General features: G+C 48.4%; 7 protein-coding genes and 1 non-coding gene across 8 annotated transcripts; 6 read left to right on the top strand and 2 right to left on the bottom strand.

The window, feature by feature from the left end:
- Window positions 1-2,218: 2,218 nt before the first annotated feature.
- Window positions 2,219-4,189, top strand: FMAN_11576 (uncharacterized protein; the record flags this gene model as incomplete). The annotated part of the gene is made up of 2 exons (XM_041834409.1): window positions 2,219-2,390; window positions 2,469-4,189. The coding sequence occupies 2 exons, from the start codon at window positions 2,219-2,221 to the stop codon at window positions 4,187-4,189; spliced, it is 1,893 nt and encodes a 630-aa protein (XP_041684675.1).
- Window positions 4,190-4,647: 458 nt separating this feature from the next.
- FMAN_11575 (uncharacterized protein) lies at window positions 4,648-5,469 on the top strand (the record flags this gene model as incomplete). Its single annotated transcript, XM_041834407.1, has 1 exon — window positions 4,648-5,469. The coding sequence occupies one exon, from the start codon at window positions 4,648-4,650 to the stop codon at window positions 5,467-5,469; it is 822 nt and encodes a 273-aa protein (XP_041684674.1).
- A 1,355-nt stretch (window positions 5,470-6,824) lies between these two features.
- On the bottom strand, window positions 6,825-8,358 carry FMAN_11574 (uncharacterized protein; the record flags this gene model as incomplete). Its single annotated transcript, XM_041834406.1, has 4 exons — window positions 6,825-7,272; window positions 7,325-7,997; window positions 8,044-8,179; window positions 8,236-8,358. 4 exons carry the CDS (start codon window positions 8,356-8,358, stop codon window positions 6,825-6,827), a joined length of 1,380 nt encoding a protein of 459 aa, XP_041684673.1.
- A 1,839-nt stretch (window positions 8,359-10,197) lies between these two features.
- FMAN_11573 (putative isoamyl alcohol oxidase) lies at window positions 10,198-11,995 on the top strand (the record flags this gene model as incomplete). Its single annotated transcript, XM_041834405.1, has 3 exons — window positions 10,198-10,451; window positions 10,504-10,704; window positions 10,762-11,995. 3 exons carry the CDS (start codon window positions 10,198-10,200, stop codon window positions 11,993-11,995), a joined length of 1,689 nt encoding a protein of 562 aa, XP_041684672.1.
- A 512-nt stretch (window positions 11,996-12,507) lies between these two features.
- Window positions 12,508-13,065, bottom strand: FMAN_11572 (uncharacterized protein; the record flags this gene model as incomplete). Its single annotated transcript, XM_041834404.1, has 1 exon — window positions 12,508-13,065. The coding sequence occupies one exon, from the start codon at window positions 13,063-13,065 to the stop codon at window positions 12,508-12,510; it is 558 nt and encodes a 185-aa protein (XP_041684671.1).
- A 2,970-nt stretch (window positions 13,066-16,035) lies between these two features.
- rrna32 lies at window positions 16,036-16,151 on the top strand. The gene has a single exon (XR_005994023.1). It is a non-coding gene; the product is annotated as a ribosomal RNA (ribosomal RNA).
- A 461-nt stretch (window positions 16,152-16,612) lies between these two features.
- Window positions 16,613-17,816, top strand: FMAN_11571 (uncharacterized protein; the record flags this gene model as incomplete). The annotated part of the gene is made up of 3 exons (XM_041834403.1): window positions 16,613-16,915; window positions 16,975-17,325; window positions 17,388-17,816. The coding sequence occupies 3 exons, from the start codon at window positions 16,613-16,615 to the stop codon at window positions 17,814-17,816; spliced, it is 1,083 nt and encodes a 360-aa protein (XP_041684670.1).
- A 1,065-nt stretch (window positions 17,817-18,881) lies between these two features.
- FMAN_11570 (uncharacterized protein) lies at window positions 18,882-19,974 on the top strand (the record flags this gene model as incomplete). Its single annotated transcript, XM_041834402.1, has 2 exons — window positions 18,882-18,938; window positions 18,988-19,974. The coding sequence occupies 2 exons, from the start codon at window positions 18,882-18,884 to the stop codon at window positions 19,972-19,974; spliced, it is 1,044 nt and encodes a 347-aa protein (XP_041684669.1).
- Window positions 19,975-20,998: the final 1,024 nt, after the last annotated feature.

The following is a 20,998-nucleotide window of genomic DNA, read 5'->3' as shown; positions in this document are numbered from 1 at the left end:
GAAGCCATCAAGGTGATGCTATCGCGAGTTTGAGTACCTTGATGACAATTTGTGCGATTTAATTGGCTACTGTTGAGGAACATGGCCATTAAGTTCGGAACTAAATGTGAAGAGGTTTAGTGAAATATGCAGCCAAAGATGGGGGATGCGGAGCCTCCAACGGGGTTTGACGGCTTCTATGACCATATGACGATAGAATCGACGAAGTAACAGGTCTACAATTCATCATTTCTTCATGTGGCTATGAGAAAACTTGCAAAACGGTTCACACAAGGCTCATTGACATTGACTTATTTCTAATGTGGCAAGACGCCACTGCCCAGTGATGATGATTGAAGGATGGCTTGATGCGCTCCAGGACCGGGGTATCTACTGCATTATCAATTCTCGTAAGTTCATTGGCTTATCTAGCGTCTTTCTGTCAACTATCACAGACTAGTAATGTCTAGGTGGCTTGAGATCGAGGATTGTTGGCATCATGACAACCCTGTTGAGTCGTTGAGAACCTTGATGTCTTTTGTCATGATACCTCGAATGATGCACTAGGAAACTCAGTTTTATTTTTGCTGGTAGTAAATTTCTACACGCTAACCCTAGGTTTGGTTGATGGCAAGGTTCGAGTAGTGATGATGTTCAAGGGAATCACTATCGCTTTTATACAAAATACATACTAAAGTTGTCCAGCTGGTGATCGAAGTTTACGGATCTTGGCTACATCAGTCGAGGTACAAGGACTTTGATAAGACTTACCCAGAAAGTTAGCTCGACAGAACTAACCAACATGCGGCTGGGACTTGAGTTGGTTGCATTGATTGTTTCGAGGTGGCATCTGACCAAAATATCGTTCTTGGTCAAGATCTTGCCCTAGTACGACAGCTGACTTCAGCTGGGTGAAATACTGAATGAGCAAAATTTGGATAAGTTGGTCATGAGTAGACCAAGGCTGGCCATCCATCGAGAGGATACAAATACCGATGGTGTACCATGACTGCACCATATAGTCCAAGCTTTATGAGCACAATTATCATGGTGAGAAGTTAGCGACACAAAGTTTGCCATCGCGAACCATGGCAGCTTGCTTTTTTCCATTGCCCTAAATTCGATAGGCATACCAAGTGTTGTCTTAGTGTTCAGAACCAGTTGCTTCATGACTATCAAGCTTCTGACGAAATCTCGATACTCTGGACAGGAGCTATGTCGAACCCGATCTCTCGGCCGAGCCACTTGAGGGGCGGTCCTAAGGTAACCGATGAATGAGTTGTTGTTTTCAATGGCCAGCAGGATGGAAACAGCCATATCGCCTAGTGCAACAGGTATGCAGATATCGAGAGGTACGGACACAGACATTCACCTTATTTTCCGATAAGCGCAGGCACTTCTGAAATCTTACGATGAGACCCCTGGTTAGTGTTCAGTATTGCAACGAGAGGCGCGCTGTTTGCTGGCGTCTCGAAGTGAGGGGCGCTAGCAAAGCAAATCACGTACCGACCTCCTACTGCCGGCGCTGTTGTAATTAAATAAAACTGCATGCCGAGGTGAGTAATAAATTGATCTTCGTCGATATGCTCGATAAAACGGCAAATCTTAGATCTAATTGAAGCGCAATGCAGACTTGCTGTCGCTGTTACGGGGCGCAAGCCTCGGGTTGCCTAAATCGGTGATGATCTGGATATTCTTATACCCGGTCGTCGTTAAGCAGCTACACAGTGAGAGCCATCCATCCTAACAAATATAAGGATTGCTTTATTTTAAAATTCATACGTAATTATAATAACTCCATATATATATAGTATTGCTCTTATTCGGTGACTTTACCACGTTGTTCGTGTTATTTACGTAGAATCTGCTGATATTCACATAACGAGGCACATCTCAGCCGAAACCAACTGCCGCAGCATCGAGCCGCATCGCCTCCCGTCTTTCAGGCCCGAAACCGAGAAAGACAGCTCTCAACGCGGGGTCTCCGCAATCTCCACGCCGGCCCGATCGTTCTACCCAAGGTAAACGGTAAACGACCTCACTCACCTCAGTTATAAGATCAATTCCAGCTTCAGACTCTTTGGCTTGTCATCAATTCCTCTCCTTCACAATCAGTCTGTACCGAAACCCCCCTGCGTGTCACCCAGCAACCAGCCCAGCAGAGCAACATCAACAAAGCAAAGCAAAGCAAAGTTAAGCAAAAGGCAAAAAGTTACACCGACACAGAGAGAGACACAAAATGTCAGACATAAAGCCCGCTTATGCAGGCACACCCGCCAACGTCCCAGGCGCGAACGTCTTCGACTTCTTATTCAGCAATCCCTTCCAGAATGAAAATGACTTCACGCCTAGGGCGAGACGTGTGCCAAAGATCCATGATGATCAGCCCATTTTCGTTGACCACGCCAGCGGTACGTTGCACTCCCAAACTCAATCTTGCATGCCCAAACTCAACATCATATCATGGCGACACCTACTGACTTATCTAGACCGTCCTCTCACTTTCTCACGCGTAAAGCGCGATGCCCTCACTCTAGCATCAAACCTCCAATCTCTCGGTCTTGACCCCAATGAAATCGAGACCCTCCCCCCAACAGCATCATGTTCTGGCCCGGAGGTCGCACCCGTGGTGCTCATTCAATTGCCCAACTGTTTACCCTTTGCGACACTCATGATGGGTGCCATCGCAGCTGGGTTGACTACCACATTAGCATCGCCCTCACTGTCTGCTACTGAGCTCTCATGGGTGATCAAGAACTCGCGTCCCCGTGTGCTCTTCACAGCGAAAGCGTTCCTCAACACCGTCGAGAAAGCGCTTGAGCAACAGGAAGACGAGGCGTACAAGAGAAGTGTGCGCGTCTACACAGTCGATGTAGCGTGGGATTTATATCCTCTTTCACCAGCTTCTCACGCTGAGGATGGCGATTGGAAGAACCTTCTTCTGCCAGCGAAAGAGCCTCTTACTGCTGGTCACCCGTTCTCACCAGAATCCGCCGCCACGCGGACAGCAATCATTCTCTGGTCATCTGGTACATCAGGTCGGTCAAAGGGTGTTTTGCTATCTCATCAAGCCATCAACTTCTCAATCGCGTCGCTGTGGCACGATGCGGACTTTTACGGCTTTCACCAGCGATGGCTAGGTTACGTGCCATTCTACCACGTCTTCGGTCTCACCAACATCTTTTTACTGGCTTTCGCAACTGGATCTACGGTGTTTACTATGCCAGCGTTCAAGCTCGATACTGTTTTATCCTCGATCCCGCGCCGACAGATCACTTATCTTCACATGGCACCTCCCGTGGCTGTCATGCTGGCCAAATCACCTGTGGTAGAACCCTTCGCGCGACGCGACGCGCGCGGTCGCAATGCTTTCAGCAGTATTGTTGCAGGTGTCACAGGCGGTGCACCTCTCGGCCACGAAGTTGTGGAGAAGGTTTTCCAGCGACTCGGCTTCCTCGTGAGGCTAGGCTACGGCATGTCGGAAGCGTGCAGTGTCACTCTGCAAAGAGGTCTCAGGGAAGAGGACATGCACAGTTACAAACACGATACAGGAAAGCCTCATTGGGGTGTCGAACTCATGATCGCTGGGTCAGGCGAATTGAACTCTGAGGATTCCACCACAAAGGCTGCGCCGTTCGGTGCTGAGGGTGAGATTCTCGTAAGATCGCCCGGATTGATGAGTGCTTACGTCCCATCCCATGGACTGGGAAGTAAAGAAGCACCCGATATGAGCGTCACCACAGAGGCGTTCACGTCAGATGGGTGGCTTCGAACCGGCGACGTCGGCCATCTCGACGAGGAGGGCACTCTCTGCATCACAGACCGCATCAAAGAAATGATCAAAGTGCGCGCTTACCAAGTCGCACCCGCTGAATTGGAGGCTATTCTCTGCAGCAGCGATGACGTTGCTGACGCTGGCGTGATTGGCATACACGATAAGAACGAAGCGACGGAGTGGCCACGCGCTTACGTCGTCGCAGCGGACGAAAGCAAGTCAGAGGCCGAGCTTCAAAAGTTGGCGCATGATCTCAAGGATTTGGTCGAGAGTCACTCAGCGAGATACAAGTGGCTCGTTGGCGGAATTGTCTTCGTAAAAGCGATCCCCAAATCACCGAGTGGAAAGATTCTCCGAAGGGTTATTCGGGATGGCGGCATACAGGGCTTGGAGGTCTCACTCTACCAGCGCAAGAAGCGAGACCACAAGCTGTAAAATTTTGGTTATACACAGCACACTACGCATGTACTAAGAGCGCTTGTAAAACTCTTTTTTCTCATCTAGCTTAGCATTTCTCTTTATGGAGTATCTCATTAATAAGACGGCAGTTTAGATTGCAGGTCTCAGCTGTGTTTACACAAAGATTACTAAAACATGCATCGTGATTGGCCGGGCTTCTAAATACCCGTGATGGATTCGGTCTCGGACTTAGCCCTTTCGGACAAGGGAGCTCTTTTCGGTCTGTGCAAGGTGTGGAGAGACAAAGAGCGAGATGGGTATAAGACCTGCTTGGAGAACGGCAGTGAATGTGAAAGTATACGATAGAAGTCTTGTTCGCGTTCGATTCGCTTATCAATTAAACCTGCCAATTGAACTCGTGGCGAATTGCTTTATAAGACCTGTCTAATAACACCACCTCGCAAACATCATCACGTCAATTTCAGAAAACCACAATGACACACATTACATCAGAATCTACTCCCCTCCTCCCAGAGCCTGCCACTGAGCGCTCAATCTCTTACCAAAGCTCCCATCCTGCCTACGATGCGCGGCCACTGCACCCCAACTACAGCAAATATGAAGAATGTCATGTTGACTACAGCGACATCCTTCGCGACATCATCATTGGCTTCTCAGACGGTCTAACAGTGCCTTTTGCCCTAACAGCAGGCCTGTCAAGTCTCGGCAGTGCAAAAGTCGTCATCATCGCTGGTCTTGCAGAGCTCTTCTCCGGCATGATCAGCATGGGTCTAGGCGCCTACCTCGCGGCCGTCACAGAGCGCGACGCGTATCATTCACAAGCAGGTAAAAAGGAATTCGCGGTTCAGAATAGACCTGGTGACGAGCGCACGGGTGTTTACGATGTTTTGGAAAAGTACAGCGTTTCAAGAACTGCCGCTGCACCATTGGTAGACGAGCTCTGCAAGAACCCCACAGAATGGGTGCGCTTCATGATGGATTTCGAACTTAAGCTCGAGGAACCCAATGTACATCGCGCGTGGATCTCAGCGGTCACCATGGGATTGAGCTACTTCATCGGCGGGCTGATCCCCATGATTCCCTACTTTGTCATGTCTCGCGTGCGCGAAGCATTATTCGTATCGATTGGTATCACGGTCGCTGTGCTGTTGGTATTTGGATACGTCAAGAACTACGTCGCTATTCGCAATCATCGTGCGGGCGTCTGGGGAGCGGTGCAGACATTGATTATTGGCATGTTGGCAGCTGGCACAAGCTATGCGATCGTGCGGGGTCTGGATTCGAACGATTCTTGAAGGATGGTGTGACTATGGCGCGACGGCGGCGTTTGGCTACGGCGTTAGGGTTCTTTTGAGCGCGAGCAAAGTCCTCGTGATGGAAGGTGTGATTCAGGATCTGGGTGCGACAAGGATAAAAGTGATGATAGCAGAATATTCGTATTAATGACCGAAATGACAATACTCCATTCCTCGAAAGGCAGCGTTTGTTTGCCTAACCCAACAACCCTCCCGTTCCTGCCTCCTCCCCCACTCATTAGTAGTGATCTGTTCGGGGATATCATCAATACTGACCTGGAAAAAAAAAAGGTGAAGCCATCGCCCTCCCCAGAGTGATCGGAATTGAGTCATCCAGCCCGCGAAGGGGACAGGACGCCGCGTATCGCACTTCAGTTTTTCCCAAAACGAGCCTCGCAAAGACGTTCCCATAGAGACAGCGTGACGAAAGCACGCGCTCTGAGTATTTCTGATATCTTTTGCAGACGTGACATTGACGCCAGGCCGTTACCGGCAGACCAACGGTTCCAGCAGGATGCCAGATGTCGGTGATGGGTGAGGCTTACTCCGAATTTCCCACATGCAAAGATTGATTGAGAGACAGCGCGAGGCGTGTCTCTCTGTTTGTAGCATGGAAACGCAGCGTTGGGGAGGGCGAATGGCTTGAGGAGGGAAAGATTTTGGAAGCGAGGAAAGGTTTTTTATTGTGCGGCCACAGCCGGGGTTAAGCCGGGTGGGGCTGTAGGGTAGACCTGGTTGAGCTTGTTCCTTGAGTGAAGATACCTGTCAAAGTCGAAAACTTAATGATGGATCCTTGTAGCCCCGGGAATTTGGTAACGAATGTGATTGAAGATAAGTGTCTAGGGTGCCACTTTGAGTTTTTCCCGGTCTCATGGCTTCGACGTCTCAAAATGCCGGTCGTCAAACTTTGGCATTCCAACTACAGCATTGGCGACCTCTCAAATTGTATCAAGCAGCCATGAGATGGCACACTGATCCTCATCAAACAGGACCGACGAGAATCAACGAATGATTTGAGCTATCCTGAACCAACGGCAGCTATAATAAAGCTCTCAAGAACACTCATCGAGAAAATAGGCTCACGAATGTTCAATCCTCAGTCAAAGTCATGACCAAGCTTTCACGCAGACTGAGACTGTTTTCAAACATTCCACTCACATGTCAGAACAAACGTCTCTTACTGAAGATAAATGACTGCAACAAGAGATAGTGGGAACGGGTATATGGTGATTGGAAAGTTACCGTTCATTAGTGATCTCGCTCACTCATCTCAGTGAATTTGTCTAGGGCAACGTGAGGAAGTTAAAGTTTATTATTTTCTTTATTCATTAACATAGGAATTATTTTATATAACGTTAAAGAGACGTTTCCGACCTAATCTCCGACCTTGCACTCTTATGATCCATATCCTTCATATGAACCAAGTATGTCTCATCATTGTCTCCATATTCCACCTCATATGTCCTATGACATTCAATGCCGACAGGGTCGACCCTTCTTTGTGATCGATCCGCTTGAGAAGTAGCATTTGTCCCAAGAGGAATACTACGATTGTGAGTATTGCCAGGTGTTTGCTTGTTGCTCTTGCTGCCATAGTTGTAGTACCGTTGGGAAGTACCAAGAATCTTGGGGAACAGGCGGACGAGAAGAATTCGAAGTGAAGGCATGCAGGCGCAGATGATACCGACGTTGCCTTCGATGGTGGACCATTTTGATACAGCGAGGTATTCCCATGTTGCATTAGTAGTTTTGACGCCGGCTTGGACTGTGGCGTGAAGACGAAGAATGCTCATGATTGTGACACTTAAAAATGTTAGTGAGTGAAAGAGTCCGAGGTGGCTGGGGATGAACTTACAAGATACCAACGCTGAACATCATGCCAACACCGATCTTCTTTCGCCAATCCAAGTTTAGTGACTTGAGCTGAGACAAGGGAATGCCAAGGATCCAAAAGTCAAGAGCGATGTTGATAGCAGCATTGGACCAAGTAACTGCGTTGATATCGGCACATTTGCCTTGATGTTGTCCGTCCCACTTCAGCCAGAAGTAGTTGATAGGTCGACACTGGAAGATGGCCACGAAGATAAACACCAGCCCAAAGACAACTGTGAAGGCAACAGTTCCCCAAAGCAACCTCCTGACATTCTGCGTCGGAAAGATTCTCAGGTAGAAGAACAGCATGGACAACTTCAGAAAAGTTTGTAGTGAGAAGTACAGGATAGCCATGGTGTAGAAGAACATTCCAAAATGGGTGATCTGATCAGGTGTAACAGTCCAGATGTCGCGGCCCATGCCGTTGGGAGCGAGACCACGAGAGTTGATGACGATGGAAGGAATGGCGACACACATTGTCAGGGCGATGAAAAGATCGTCAAGGCCGAGTGGGAGCTTCCAGTAGAGCTTTGTACCGAATCTTTGAATGATGAAGATACCTGTGATGATGGCCATGACTTCATTGAGGACTATGAATTGGGGTGAGTGGTCTCTGACTGGAGCGCCACATGCTGTGAGGGTAGCATTTTTCGTGACTACAGATGTGAGTTGATGCACAAGAAGAGACCAAGGTTAACATACCAAGGGATTGTGGAATTGTACATGCGCGCATGACGCAGCCTTCAATGTCTTGTTGTAGTGCGGTGTTAGTGCACATGCACTTCTGGTCTGTAAGTTCACATGTCGATCGCTCAACGGCCGACACGAAACAATTTACCTAGGTCCCCATCAGTCACAACTCACATGTGAAAGTCATTAGAAAAAAAAACTCACAGCACATTCCGGTAACGCAGACAAAGCAGAAGCAGCAGCAGCAGAAGAAGACTCTTGCTGAGAAAAAGCCAACGGCAGAGCCGCAAGGCAAGCGAAGACAGCCCCACGCAGTAGCCGCATCATAAAAAGCAAGATGATGGGAAAACAGATGGATCTGGGGATTGGGTGGGAGAGGGTGGACTGATATGTAGTTGCAGGGCTAGACAAGATCTTCTGCAAGGGAACTTCAGCCCAGTTTTATGTCACTGCCCGAGCTGTGGTTCAGATTCGTGCGTTAGTTCCGCGGTCAGACCCGCACAGACTGATCTGATCCAGTGTTTCGAGTCAAGACAGACATGATAATGGGGGAGGGACAAGTCAAGAACAGGCTGAATACGACCAAAATAAGGTGAGCCAAGGCGGAAGAGGAGGTCCCAAGGAACCGGATCAGGATGAACTTAATAAGTTTGGTAGATGGCTTGCAGTGGATACGGCCTTATCATTGGGGACAAAAGGTCCATTACTTGGTGTCTGATATTGACAGGTTCGTTTACGGTGGCCGCGGAATGAAAGAGGGAGGTGTCACTACATCTGTAGTGGTGGGTGAAACGTGAAACCGTCAATCGGTGGTCAGAACTCTAAAACCGGCACTTGAGCCGATGATCTTTTGGCCTTTTCCGGAGCAATGTGCTATACCGTACTTTACAAGAAGCTGGTTTTCTACGACGATCTTTGGGCTTTGATGGTCAAAGCAAAAAGAACAGTGAAGATCACGTCTCGATATAGATTAAACATTTTCGATTCCCGAATCCTCCGAACCGGGGCCCGTAGATCATCCATCACGAGTCTCCTCTTCAAGAACCACTCTCTTAAAGACCTTACCTTTGCGCCCCTGCGATATCCACTAGACCCTCTTGGTGATGTATATCCGAGACCAAACCGTGGTATGGGTTCGCCTATTGCGCCACCGTTTGCCAAGAAGACTCACGCTCTCCATTTAGGAAAGTGACTCGCAGCCATTCTAGAAATAACTCAACGTTTATTCACCGTTTTGCGAGTTAATAAAGGGGGAGCTTTTCCTCTTTCTTATCCCCTCTCGCCTCTGCTTCAAAGGGGGTCCGTGGTGTGGTGGGGAATGAGACGGAGAGACCCCTGGAGCTAGAGACGCTAACTATAATGGCATCGGACCTTTTTCCAAGCAAAGATTGGTGAGAGGGCTGTGGCGAGTTGGACTGACCAGATGACGGTTCGGGGTGCCAGCTGAGAAGGGGAACATATACCGTTGAGGTGCTGCGAGTATCATGCATTCATTAATTGGCGACCTCCTTGCTGAAACTCTCCCTGCGTGAGAATGTCTGCAGTGTGGTCTAGCCCTGTAACTGCGGGACCCCCATTGAAGATTTTGTCAGGAGTGGCGAATGTGGATGACCGTTTGGCTTTGACTTTAAACTACTTGACTCAGAAGCAAATATCCATAAGCAAAATCCCTTCTCCTCTGATCCGCAATGTCATGTCATGTCAACCGATTTCTTTTTGCAAAGATCATCCACACGTGGCTATGACTGGGTTCGTCGATTGCCAAGGCGGTTGGATTCCGGCTGGAACAACCGGGATCAACATGGGTTTTTTCTTCTTTCATATTTAATCTCCGGCGCTTGGAACCCTTCTCTACCTCGGGTAACTCGGCTATCAGAACCCCATATAGGTCCCCCTGGCATCTTAATGCACATCCCCCATGAGGGACCTGCCAAGAAGGGTTATTCGCGCGGGAGGGCAGCATGGCATTGCAGAGTCAAAGATGAACCAACAATCAACAAAGCTTGCTAGTGCGCGGTGAGAGCTGAAGGATCCAAAGCCTGCACTTCGTGGACTAGAGACAGATTAGGGGGCTTGTAACTGCTAAAATTCTCGTGAATAAATACTCATTCTGTCCCGCCTAACCACGCCACTTTGTCACTCATTCCGCTCCAAACTACCCTCAAAATGAAGTCCCTCCTCTCCTTGGCGCTTCTGCCTCTAGCACTTCTCATCGATAGCTCCAGCGCCACAAGCGCTAGCTGTCGTTGTCTTCCCAGCGACAAGTGCTGGCCCGCCGATAGCGTCTGGGCCAAGTTCAACACCACCGTCAATGGCGCTCTCATCAAGACTGTCCCCCTTGGCTCGCCATGCCACGACCCCAACTACGACGAGGCGGCTTGCGCTGCCGTCAAGGATGCGTGGAAGTGGCCCATGACACAGTAGGTTTTCCAAACTTTCTAGCGCTGAACGCCACCAATTAACCCTAATTAGCATCGAGACTTCATCGTCGGTGATGCAGAATTGGTTCGCCAATCAGAGCTGTGACGCTTTCACTGCGGAGGAGAAACCCTGCACCCTTGGAAACTACGTTAGTTACGCCGTAAAGGTCTCGAATGCTCGCCAAGTAGCTGCCGCCGTTCAATTCGCAAGCTACTACAACATCCGGCTAGTCGTCCGAAACACGGCGCATGAGTACGTTTCAACCCCAGATTTAAGTTCGATAACCTTATTAACTGTATCGCCTTTTAGCTACTTTGGTCGATCTACTGGTGCTGGCGGCCTCGCTATTTGGACTCATCATCTTAAGAATACTGAAGTCGTTCAATGGGCTGACAAGACTTACAACGGCCCTGCTTTCAAGCTTGGTGCTGGTATCCAGGGCTTCGATAGTGTCGAGTATGCCGACTCGCAGGGACTTACCAGTGTCCCTGGTGAGTGCCCTACCGTAGGCCTTGCTGGCTTCACTCTGGGTGGTGGTCACTCCCCTCTCAGCTCTAGCTACGGTCTTGGTGCTGACAACACCCTCGAATTCGAGGTTGTCACTGCTGCTGGTCGTATTGTTCGCGCCTCTGCCACTGAGAACAGTGACCTTTACTGGGCTCTCAGCGGCGGTGGCGGTGCCAGCTTTGGTATTGTCACTTCTATGACTGTTCGAGCTCACAAGACCACTACTATCGGTGGTGCCACTCTTACGCTCGTTGCTGGCACTGACAAGGATGTCTTCTACAATGCTGTCGCCAAGTTCCACGAGCTTCTGCCCGCCATGATTGATCACGACGCCACAGTCACCTACATCCTCACCAGCGCCTATCTCTCCATCAAGCCTGTCACCATTGCCAACTCCACTGGCGACTATGTCCGTGATGAAGTTCTCGCTCCTTTCACAGACTATCTCTCCAAGGCTGGCCTCACACCCACCGTCTCATACACTACCCTGAGCTTCCGCGACCACTACGAGCTCTACAATGGCCCTCTGCCCGGTGGCCACCTGGAGGCCTCTCAGTTCCAGTTCGGCGGTCGTCTTATTCCCAGATCTGTTCTTGAGACTGATAACGCCAATTTCATCAAGGTCCTGCGCAGCTTTGGTGCCGCTGGTGTTCTCGTCGCTGGTAGCAGCGGCAAGTTTGAGGCCTACCCTGGCGTCTCCAACGGCGTCCCCTCCTACTGGCGTAAGGCCGCTATTTCCCTGCAGTTTGGAACTCTCTGGGACTCAACTCGCTGGTCCGACATGATCGCTGATCAGAAGAAGATCACCGAGGTCTACACGCCTCAGCTTAAGGCTGTTACTCCTGGAAGTGGCACCTACATGAACGAGGCTGACTTCAACGAGCCTGATTGGAAGAACGTTTTCTACGGTACAAACTGGAACCGCTTGAACACAATCAAGAGGAAGTGGGATCCTAACTCCTTCTTCTATAACTTCAAGGGTGTTGGAAGCGAGGCTTGGACCGTGGCCAATGATGGTCGTATGTGTAGGGCGTAAGACTTGTAATGACTTCTTCTATTAGCACATATTTCAATTGTATCATACAATATAGCATTCATAATCTGCATAGAATGGGGTATTAGCATTTCACGGGGTATATATTACTAGAATTCTTAACGACCTGTGTTTATACCACTCTATTCTCCATGTGACGTGTTTCGGAACAGCATCCTTCGATGACAGTGAGGGTTAGTCAAAGAACTAGAGATTTTGATGGTTAACCTAATACATCAAATCCAAATGTTGGCTTAAATTTCTATGCAGCTATGGCACAGTCATTGCATTCTGTGGTAACGACAGGTCAAGTTCAGCGCTTTTCGTGTGAGTAAAGAAACAATCTATTGAAGTCTGAATATATAACTCGAAAGGAATGAAGGAGATATAAAGGTAAATGCAATCCTAGTCCGAACCCTATTCTATCCCGTAAACCACCACCTCTTCGCCAATGTGAAGTCAATGTCTATTAAAAGACGATGTGCCAATGCATGACACCTCGTATGCTAAGCCGTTTAGAAGCCACCGTTGGGGTTGGGGTTGGGAATGACCTTTCCACCCTGCTGAACTGGGGGGATGACCGACTTGACAGTCTCAGCAGCAAGCTCCTTGTGTCTTCGGAGGCTGAAGTCCTGGTTATCAAAGTTCTGGTTGATTACACCAACCATGCCATTTTGGCAGTGGTTTCCCATTTGCTGAGCACAGTAGTACCAGATGGGCTTGGAGTCCTCGACCACAATCTGGAAGACATCGGGAGCCTGGCCCTCCTGGGTAGGGAAGTTGAAGCCGGCGAAGAAACCGCTGCCGTCAGCGAGAGGCTCGCAGGGCTCGCCGAAGCTGGACTGGGCGACGGTGTGGTTCTTGGGGAGGAAGTGCCACTCGACAACGTCGCCGACTTCAGCGACGACGTTGTCGGGGTCGAATCGAAGACCACCGAGGCCGGCGTTGACGGAGTGGGTTACTCCGGTGAGAGTGACGGTCTTGTCGGGAGTTGAGCGGACGGTCTTGGAGGCGGGTGCCGCGGAGACAGTGGCAGCGAGAAGAAGAGTAGCGGAGACGATCTTGGAGAACATTTTGATGGCTTGTGAGTTATGAAGTTGAAATTGAAGTGGAAGTTGAAGTTGTTGAGTAGTGTGAAAGTGTGAGTTGTTTGGTTGTTAGTGTTGTTGTGATGGTGATGAGAGTATTGCCAGTAGACCGGAGCTCTCATCCATTATATAGACATTTGGATCTATCAACAATGTATTTGAAATTCGTCAAAGTCATCATCATCATCATCATAGTGTAACTCATCTCTCTGTGCCACCGCCTCAGCTGGGAATAGCAACCAGCTGTCCAACTCAGCCTTCACCGGAAGAGCTCTCCTCCGAGACCTGTCAACCCAGGATTTTCTCTATTCTCATTGGTCAAAATCTGTTTCTAGCATGGCTGAGCGGAGCTGACTGTTTCTCGGCATTTAGTGAGCTGTAAGCGTAGTTTACACTAGCCCCCAAAGACTGCGCCTCAACGTGGAATGAATGATGAGATTCTTATTTTTATCTGAGTAAGATCTTTTCTATTGGCCTGAGCATGGAAGTCCTTTTTTGACAGGTTGCTTATGTTTCAAGTCATAGGATTTGTTTGTGCGATGCTCGTGCTTGTCAAGTCGGGGAAGCTTACTTTGCATGGTGATGCCTGTACTGCCGACTATCCGAATACCATTTTTCCATTTTTTTACTGTCAAGGGATAGATTGAAATTGGAAGACACCCTGGTTGAACAGGTTCGGCCGCTTCGGCTTTGACGACATCCGGCGCTATAACTGTCAAAGCTTTCTACAGTGTCGGACATGACAATCTCACTCAGCGGTGTCCTTGCTTTCATAGCGCCAAGCTCTTGGATTGCCCCCGATGCTCAATAAGCCAAAAACTACGCCCACGAATGGTGAAATCTCCAGACGCTCACTCAAGTACCAAAAAATCGGAACGTGGCGATCACGCCGGGACACATCGCATGGAATTAACAATTCTGGTTAGGTGGCATGGCCCCCATATTATTAGCATCAGACCAAAGAACGCAAGATTTTTGACGCCAATGGGGATGTCCCTTTGTAATGCACGACATATGCGTGGTGGCAGTGACCAAAGTCCTTTCTCAGGACAAGTGCAGTTCTGAGTTGGACAAGCGGGCTTGACGTGTCGTCAGCATTCAATGGCATGGATGTAGAACCTAACGATGGAACCATCAGCTGGGACTAATAGGACCAGTATTAATCGAACCCAGTGAAGGTGAAGTCGTCCGCAGTAGCTCTGTACTCGTTCTAAGTTTAGTGTCATTTTGGCCATCGGGGCTCAGCCTCACGGACATACAAGCATCACAGTTGTAACCCATCATCCATATATGACCCCGCAGCATGTCATCTCCGAGTCCCAATCAAAGATTTGGTGGCTTGAATCGCTGGCTGCCTGAATCTGCCCGACCTTGATATAGTCAACCAGACCTTTCAGTAGGATCAGACCGCTTCATGTTTCTTCTAGGTTGTACAAGGATGACCTGGTCTATTTCTGATAATACAGACTTATAATATACTGGAATAAATCAAAAGGAAATAACGCTATTTTTATCCGAGTAGACTTGTCAAGCAATCAATCGACACCACGTCTGATCACCCAAACCGTTGTGGAGATAGACCGGTTGCCCATGAAGGCTCCGTCGAGTCTGGGAGTACATTCTGCCCTTTAAGAGCGGAAACTGGAATGATGAATGCACTAAAAGCGGTTGAGCTGGTATAATTATTATGGGACTTATTTAACTTACCGCTCCTTCAAATTGATGACACTGAACACTTGGACTGCATTCCTGAATGTCTTATTTATCGCAATGATCAGCGTTGCACATGGTTGAAGCTCGCCACTTGATAGCATAGCTGCTAGTTTATGTGCTGATGCGGCCCAGGTCAAAGGAGATGAGCCATCAACAACCCAGATAGCAACTTCAGGCGTTGACTTTCTGGAAAGAATCCTTCAGCAATGGTATAAATGAAAAGTGAGCTCATTGTATACTCTCAACTTTAAAAAGGCTCGATGGAGCATGGAACCATAGAGGCTGTCCTCTCTCCTCAAAGAATGGCACAATGTCTCCAAACTGAATTCCATTCCGTTCCAGTTCTTCCGATTGTGTCAGCTCAAGTCCGCACTCTTTAAAGTCAGCATGGCCACCTTCAATCATAGAAATAATAAACATGGCCATGCAAATGAGGCACCCGACAAGAGTCTTCCTACCAGCCTCGGGATCGCCTAGTAGGCTTAGCTGTCTCCAGGACATGTTCTTGGGGGCGGCACGGCAACGCAATGGGAATAAATGTCTCGTGTTGAAAGATGATTTGCGTGTGGGATAAATCGAGGCGGGGTATTTTGAAACAAAAACTGAAGTCAGAAAGCTCCAATTCGATTGGGCAGTGTCTGCTTCTTTGTGTCGTGACTCGTGAGCCAACAGCTTCATGTTTGCCAGAATGAGTCAGCAGCCAGCCACTGACGTATCATGGTATTGGGCTATGGACCTTCAGTATATAGCTCAGAGCACTGCCTAGCAGGATATTCATTTGTGCTGGTAATGGTTATGAAAGCTAGTCGCTATTCTCAGTATTAGCTTCAGTCTGAAAACTACAACCTGCGTCGTGCGTTTCCGATGATTACGGACTATCAATATCATAAACGATGGTCTCGGTGCTTGAAACCGAAAACCGCTGCACTAAAAAGGATAAATAATTATCACAAAAGAAACAATCTTGAAGTTCAATATGTTTTACTCATTTATTCCCTCTCAGAATGCTATCATCTCCACCAGGTTCCCAGCGTTCTCAAACATTAAACAAGCAACATATAAGACCTTCAGGCTACCACTTCCGTCATAAGCGAGTTGGATCAGACGACAAAGTGCTTATGGCCCATTACCGCCATCCCTTGGACTGCCAGCTCCAACCGTCTTGGAGCTGTTGTAGCTCTAGGGAGGTATGGCCGAAACTACTGTGAACTTGAGGCGAATATGCTGAATCCTCTGCCACATACGACCATAGCTCGTAGAAAATACGGGATCCCGTCCGCTCTCCCATAGTCAAGCTGCGAAGCGCTGGATTAGTAGTTGGGTCGGTGACGACCAGCGAATCCCCGGTATTGTATGTTTTTTGGTGTTGAAACTAATTTTTGCTGTCCCCACGATATCCACCTTAGCCGGCTCTCTTGATTCATGCCACTGCGACAAGAAACAAACAACAACAGTAAGAACTGGGCTTCTGAGATTAACCCTTTATCTTGAATATATCTGCTATAAGAACTTTTGAATTTCATGTTGCCGAGATTCCTCGACATACTTAATCGAGGCAAGTATCAGAAATGCCCTCGGTTATTGCGTCAAAGCCTGCTGCCTACTGAGATATTCTGATTATGGTCACCCTGGGTCTGTTTACGTCGTATGAGACTCAGCGCCTTTGAAATGTAATGTTCCTTGCATCTGGAAACGGCAAGGTGATCTCGAACATGAAGCCCCGCACTTACATGTGACTTGGTGAGCACATTACCACGGTACCACCCCATGCTATGATGCTAGCCAGTAATGCAGAACGTCTCAAGCACGTAACTTTGCCATGTCATCCCCTTCAAGTCCAGCTTCACGAGGCTTGGCTATTCTGGTCGTACTGGGCAATGAACATCGGAATATGCTTGAAAGAGCTGTGAGGAATGTTCTGAGCACGGAGGTAGCCGAGCTCGTGTATGCACAAATTCTTGATGGGCTTCCCACTGAAAAGTCTCTGAGAGACGGTTTTGACTATGTTCAAGATCACCCGGTTCATAGCTTTGACCATGCCGAGATTTGTCCCGGATATATAGACAAAGCCCGCGAGTTCATGAATCAGTTTGACCTATCGCAACTACAGTTAGACTTGAAGGTGCGTTTTGACCTCGGAACCTTCAATAACCTTCAGTATGTAAGCTCACGCTTGTTCAGACAATAACAGCCTTCGCAGATACGGTACCTGGCTCAGAAACTTTCAACCTTCGACTAATCGAAATCGTTGCCGTCGCTTGTCATCAGATTGGCGCTGTTCTCTTTAACCTCGATGATGGCGCCCACAAGCACAAATTATACGAGGATTGGAGACAAAGTGTACTGGAAGAAAAGGAACGTGGAGTTGAGTCACGTCGATACTATGATCCTCCTCCCATCGCCTTTTGTCATCGAGCATACCGATATCCTGAGCAATATCCAAAAGGTCCTGCCGATGTTGCTGGCTATTGGGCCGAGTCCAAGATTTTCGGTGGCGTCATTGTATTCGATCGCGGGGAGACTGAACAGGAGGTATGGTATTTTGGCTCCTCATAATATAAACCAAGAGCTGACGAGAGCTTCGCCTGGAACAGTGCAATGCCATATGGATCCACGGTGACTTGATCAGAGGCCCCAGAACTCTGTATCCACCGACCCAGAAACAATTCGACGCCTTAGTCAAGTTTCTCACTACCTCATTCGAAGAAAACTTAACATGTCCATTCCCCATCCATGGAGCAAGCGTTAATAGACCACGATGGCATCCGTATCACGCATTTGCATACTATCACATCTTCCGCGATAAGTATGAGAGGAGACTCCCGCCAAACCCGCCACAGCCAGCCTGCGTTGAGGACGGGATGGACTGGCCAGAACTTGACGATCGGCGACTTCTTCTCCTGGGAGGGTTTTCTAACCCTCAAGGTGAGCCGCACGTGAATGATGATGAATACGCTGCGGCTACTGAAAGAATTAAAAACATCACGCCCTCTTCGCCTCTTTGGCGACCATTTGAGATATAAATCGAGGCTTGAAGCGGCATTCATTGAATGTCAAGAGGCAAACGTGGGATCCATATTATGGTCTCGAGGTGGTATAAGAAATTTGGAGCATCATAATGAAAGGGTGACTAGGTCTGATCTCTGCAGCTAAAGTAATTCATTCGCTTCGTTATGGTAACAGCTTTAGAAGCAAACTGGTTCAAGAGTAATCAAGTTCATCACAAGCTGCTCTCAAAATGATAAGCAAGCGAATATCATCATGAAGAGGTTCTCCGTGCTGATCGGTGCTCTCAGTCACAAATCACAAAGACAAAACGTATCTGGCTGATGGCCTTCGCGTAGCTTCTACCAGCTACAACCACACGCACCGGGCAGAATACAGTTCCACAGCCATAGTGAACTACTTGTTCCAAGGTCCTTCTATTTATTGTATTTAACCCATACCCTGAATCTTCTAATCGCACCGGTCCAACATCATTCACTGATCCTTATATGGCAGCTTAGCCGCTTGTCATGCCTCCAGCGAAAAGTGTAGTCGCCGTAGGAATCACCATCCAAACCGAATCGGCCATGCACCCACGAGTTTCTTATCCGGATTTGCCAGTGTGGACCGAGCGGAGCATACGAGTAATATGTCTCCCTGAATGAATGACCTCAGCTAGTAATTCTTTGAGGAAATCGGCTACAAATGAGCCTAATCTTAGGTAGTAGTGCTAGGACGCCCGATGCTCATCATTGCATGAGGCTGAGATACTCACTTGGCTCCTCCGAAGGACCCAGGCGCAAGGTTCTCGTTTCGGCTCGGAAGCTATACGAAGGGCCGGAGAAATACAGAAACAGCTGGATCGTCTCAATTAAATAGGACGGAGCACACTGTAAGTGGTGGATGATTTATGAAACAGAAACCTTGTAAACAGCCGTGCTTTGCCTATTTAGGCAAATTCGGATAGTCTCTGCCGAAGTCTCCAGGATTGATCAGGAGATGCGTGAAAATATATAAGGTGATGAAATGTCCTTTCATCTCATTGAAAGTCTTGCCAATCATTGATTGCTTCGCTGTCTGTTTGGATACAAGGCACGGTTAAGATGAAGGTGGCTGTGTTGACCCTCTTTATGACCGCTGTGTCGGCAGCCTCACTACCTGTAAGCCTCACGACCATCAGCAGTAGACACTACTAATATTTGAGGTTAGAGCTATCGATTTGTCGGAAGAGTGAATCCGGCGACCAAGCAGCTCACTTGGCCGAGCACCGGAGTTGCCTTCACCTTCAAGGGAACTACCGCTAGTATCAAGATCGACGGTATCACCGGCACATCAAGCGCAGATCTGATTATCGACGGTGGCAGTCCAATCCTCATCAAAAATATAGAGGGAACGTCGATCTCGACTCCAAAGCTCATAAAGGGTACCCATACCGTTGAACTTCGCAAGCGGTCCGAAGCATCTTTCGGTGTCTTCCGGGTTACAGGCGTTAACACGGATGGCCAACTGGTCGAGAACGTAGCACCAAAGCGCAAGATTGAAATCATTGGAGACTCCATCACCGTTGGATACGGTCTTGATGGCGTTAATCCTTGTGTCGACTCAGCTGTTCTGCAGGACAACGGCAAGACATATGGTGCTGTTGCAGCGAGGGCTTTGAAGGCGGATTATAGTGTCGTTGCGTGGAGTGGCAAGGGTCTTATCCGCAACTATGCCCAGAACCCTCCTGATACTTCACCAACGATGCCAGTTCTCTACACACGATACGGAGCCAATGACGCCGACAACAGTTTCACATTTCCCAGTTCGTGGGTTCCTGACGCTGTTGTGATCAACCTTGGCACAAATGACTTCAGTTACCTCAACGTGCGCCAGCCAGTCAACCCTGCAGACCTGACTAAAGCTCTGGTTAAGTTGGTCAAGAGTATACAACCACACTACCCGAAGGCTCAGTTCTTCTTTGTGGCTTCTCCGCTCCTCAGCGATAGCTACCCCACCGCGGCTGATGCGCAGAAGTCCACACATGTCAAAGTACTCAAGGATGCTATGCAGCAGCTGGCTGGTGTCAAGACCCATCTGGTTGATTGGCCTACTCAGGGTTCTGATTCAGGATGTGACTATCACCCAAATGCTGCTACGCAGGCCAAAGGCGGTGCGCTCCTCGAGGCCTCAATCAAGGCAGCTCTAGGATGGTGAAGTCGAGATGAGGTATTAGAGAAACTCTTTGGAAATGCTTCTGAAGAAAGTTAGCTTCCGTAGAGTCTCCATAAGTTCAAATACAACGACAAGTATTCTTGAATAATGATAAACGCAATTTAACCACCTTCTATTTGACAGATTGTAAACTACTGAGGAGAGTAAATCTACATCTATCACCCCAACTTGCCGGATTACTTGTCAAATCAATTTTATGAAGGGTAGATTTCCATGAGAGCTGCTACAGCGCGTGAACTTCGTTTGTTTTAGGTGACAAACCAGCATTTACCTTTGCGCTCAGTTGTCGACCGATCATGTTGTTGATACAAGCAATATCTTGCCCAAATGAGATTTCGGCCACCAAAAGGGCTTATACATCACTACTCGCGTTGGTATCCCTGACCGCTTTCAGAAGGGGTACCATTTTATCACGGTGGTCAAAGAGATCATATATTCGGTTTTAGAGGATCTCGAAACGGGTCATGTGAAGGTCATCGACTTCAATTTGCACAAAGTCCTCTCTTTGAGCACATACGAAGGCCTGCCAGGCAACCCAAGTGGCCAGTATAGCATGAAAGGTTACGCTTATCGATTGATGTTGCGGCTTGAAGGCCTTTAGGCCGGCAGTAAAAAGAGCTCCTCTCATAGCCCCAACGAATTCCTCAGTTGTTCTTACACTTGCCTGGCGTAAACAATTGCTTGCTTCCTTTAAATACCCTAGAGATTATGAACGCCGTAAAAACGTATCCGAGTGGCGCCTGAAATCACCGACCGTTTATTCATTGCGAGAAAAGTTCGTTCGTTCCGGAGCACACTGGTAACTCGCTTCGATTGATCTGAATTTGTAAGCCCGTGGAGATTACCATGATAACGCTCCATTTCCCAGATCTAGTGTCTTTTCTAGACCCAACTATGACCTTATCACAGCTTATCATCTAACGATCGCAAATACTCATCCCCATTCTTGTCTCCATTAGAGTGGACCGCCGTTACATCGTCCAAACATTGACGTCGGTACCAAGGA

Source organism: Fusarium mangiferae, assembly GCF_900044065.1.
Source record: "Fusarium mangiferae strain MRC7560 genome assembly, contig: FMAN_scaffold008, whole genome shotgun sequence".
NCBI lineage: Eukaryota > Fungi > Ascomycota > Sordariomycetes > Hypocreales > Nectriaceae > Fusarium > Fusarium mangiferae.
This window is presented reverse-complemented; position numbering and strand designations above follow the sequence as displayed.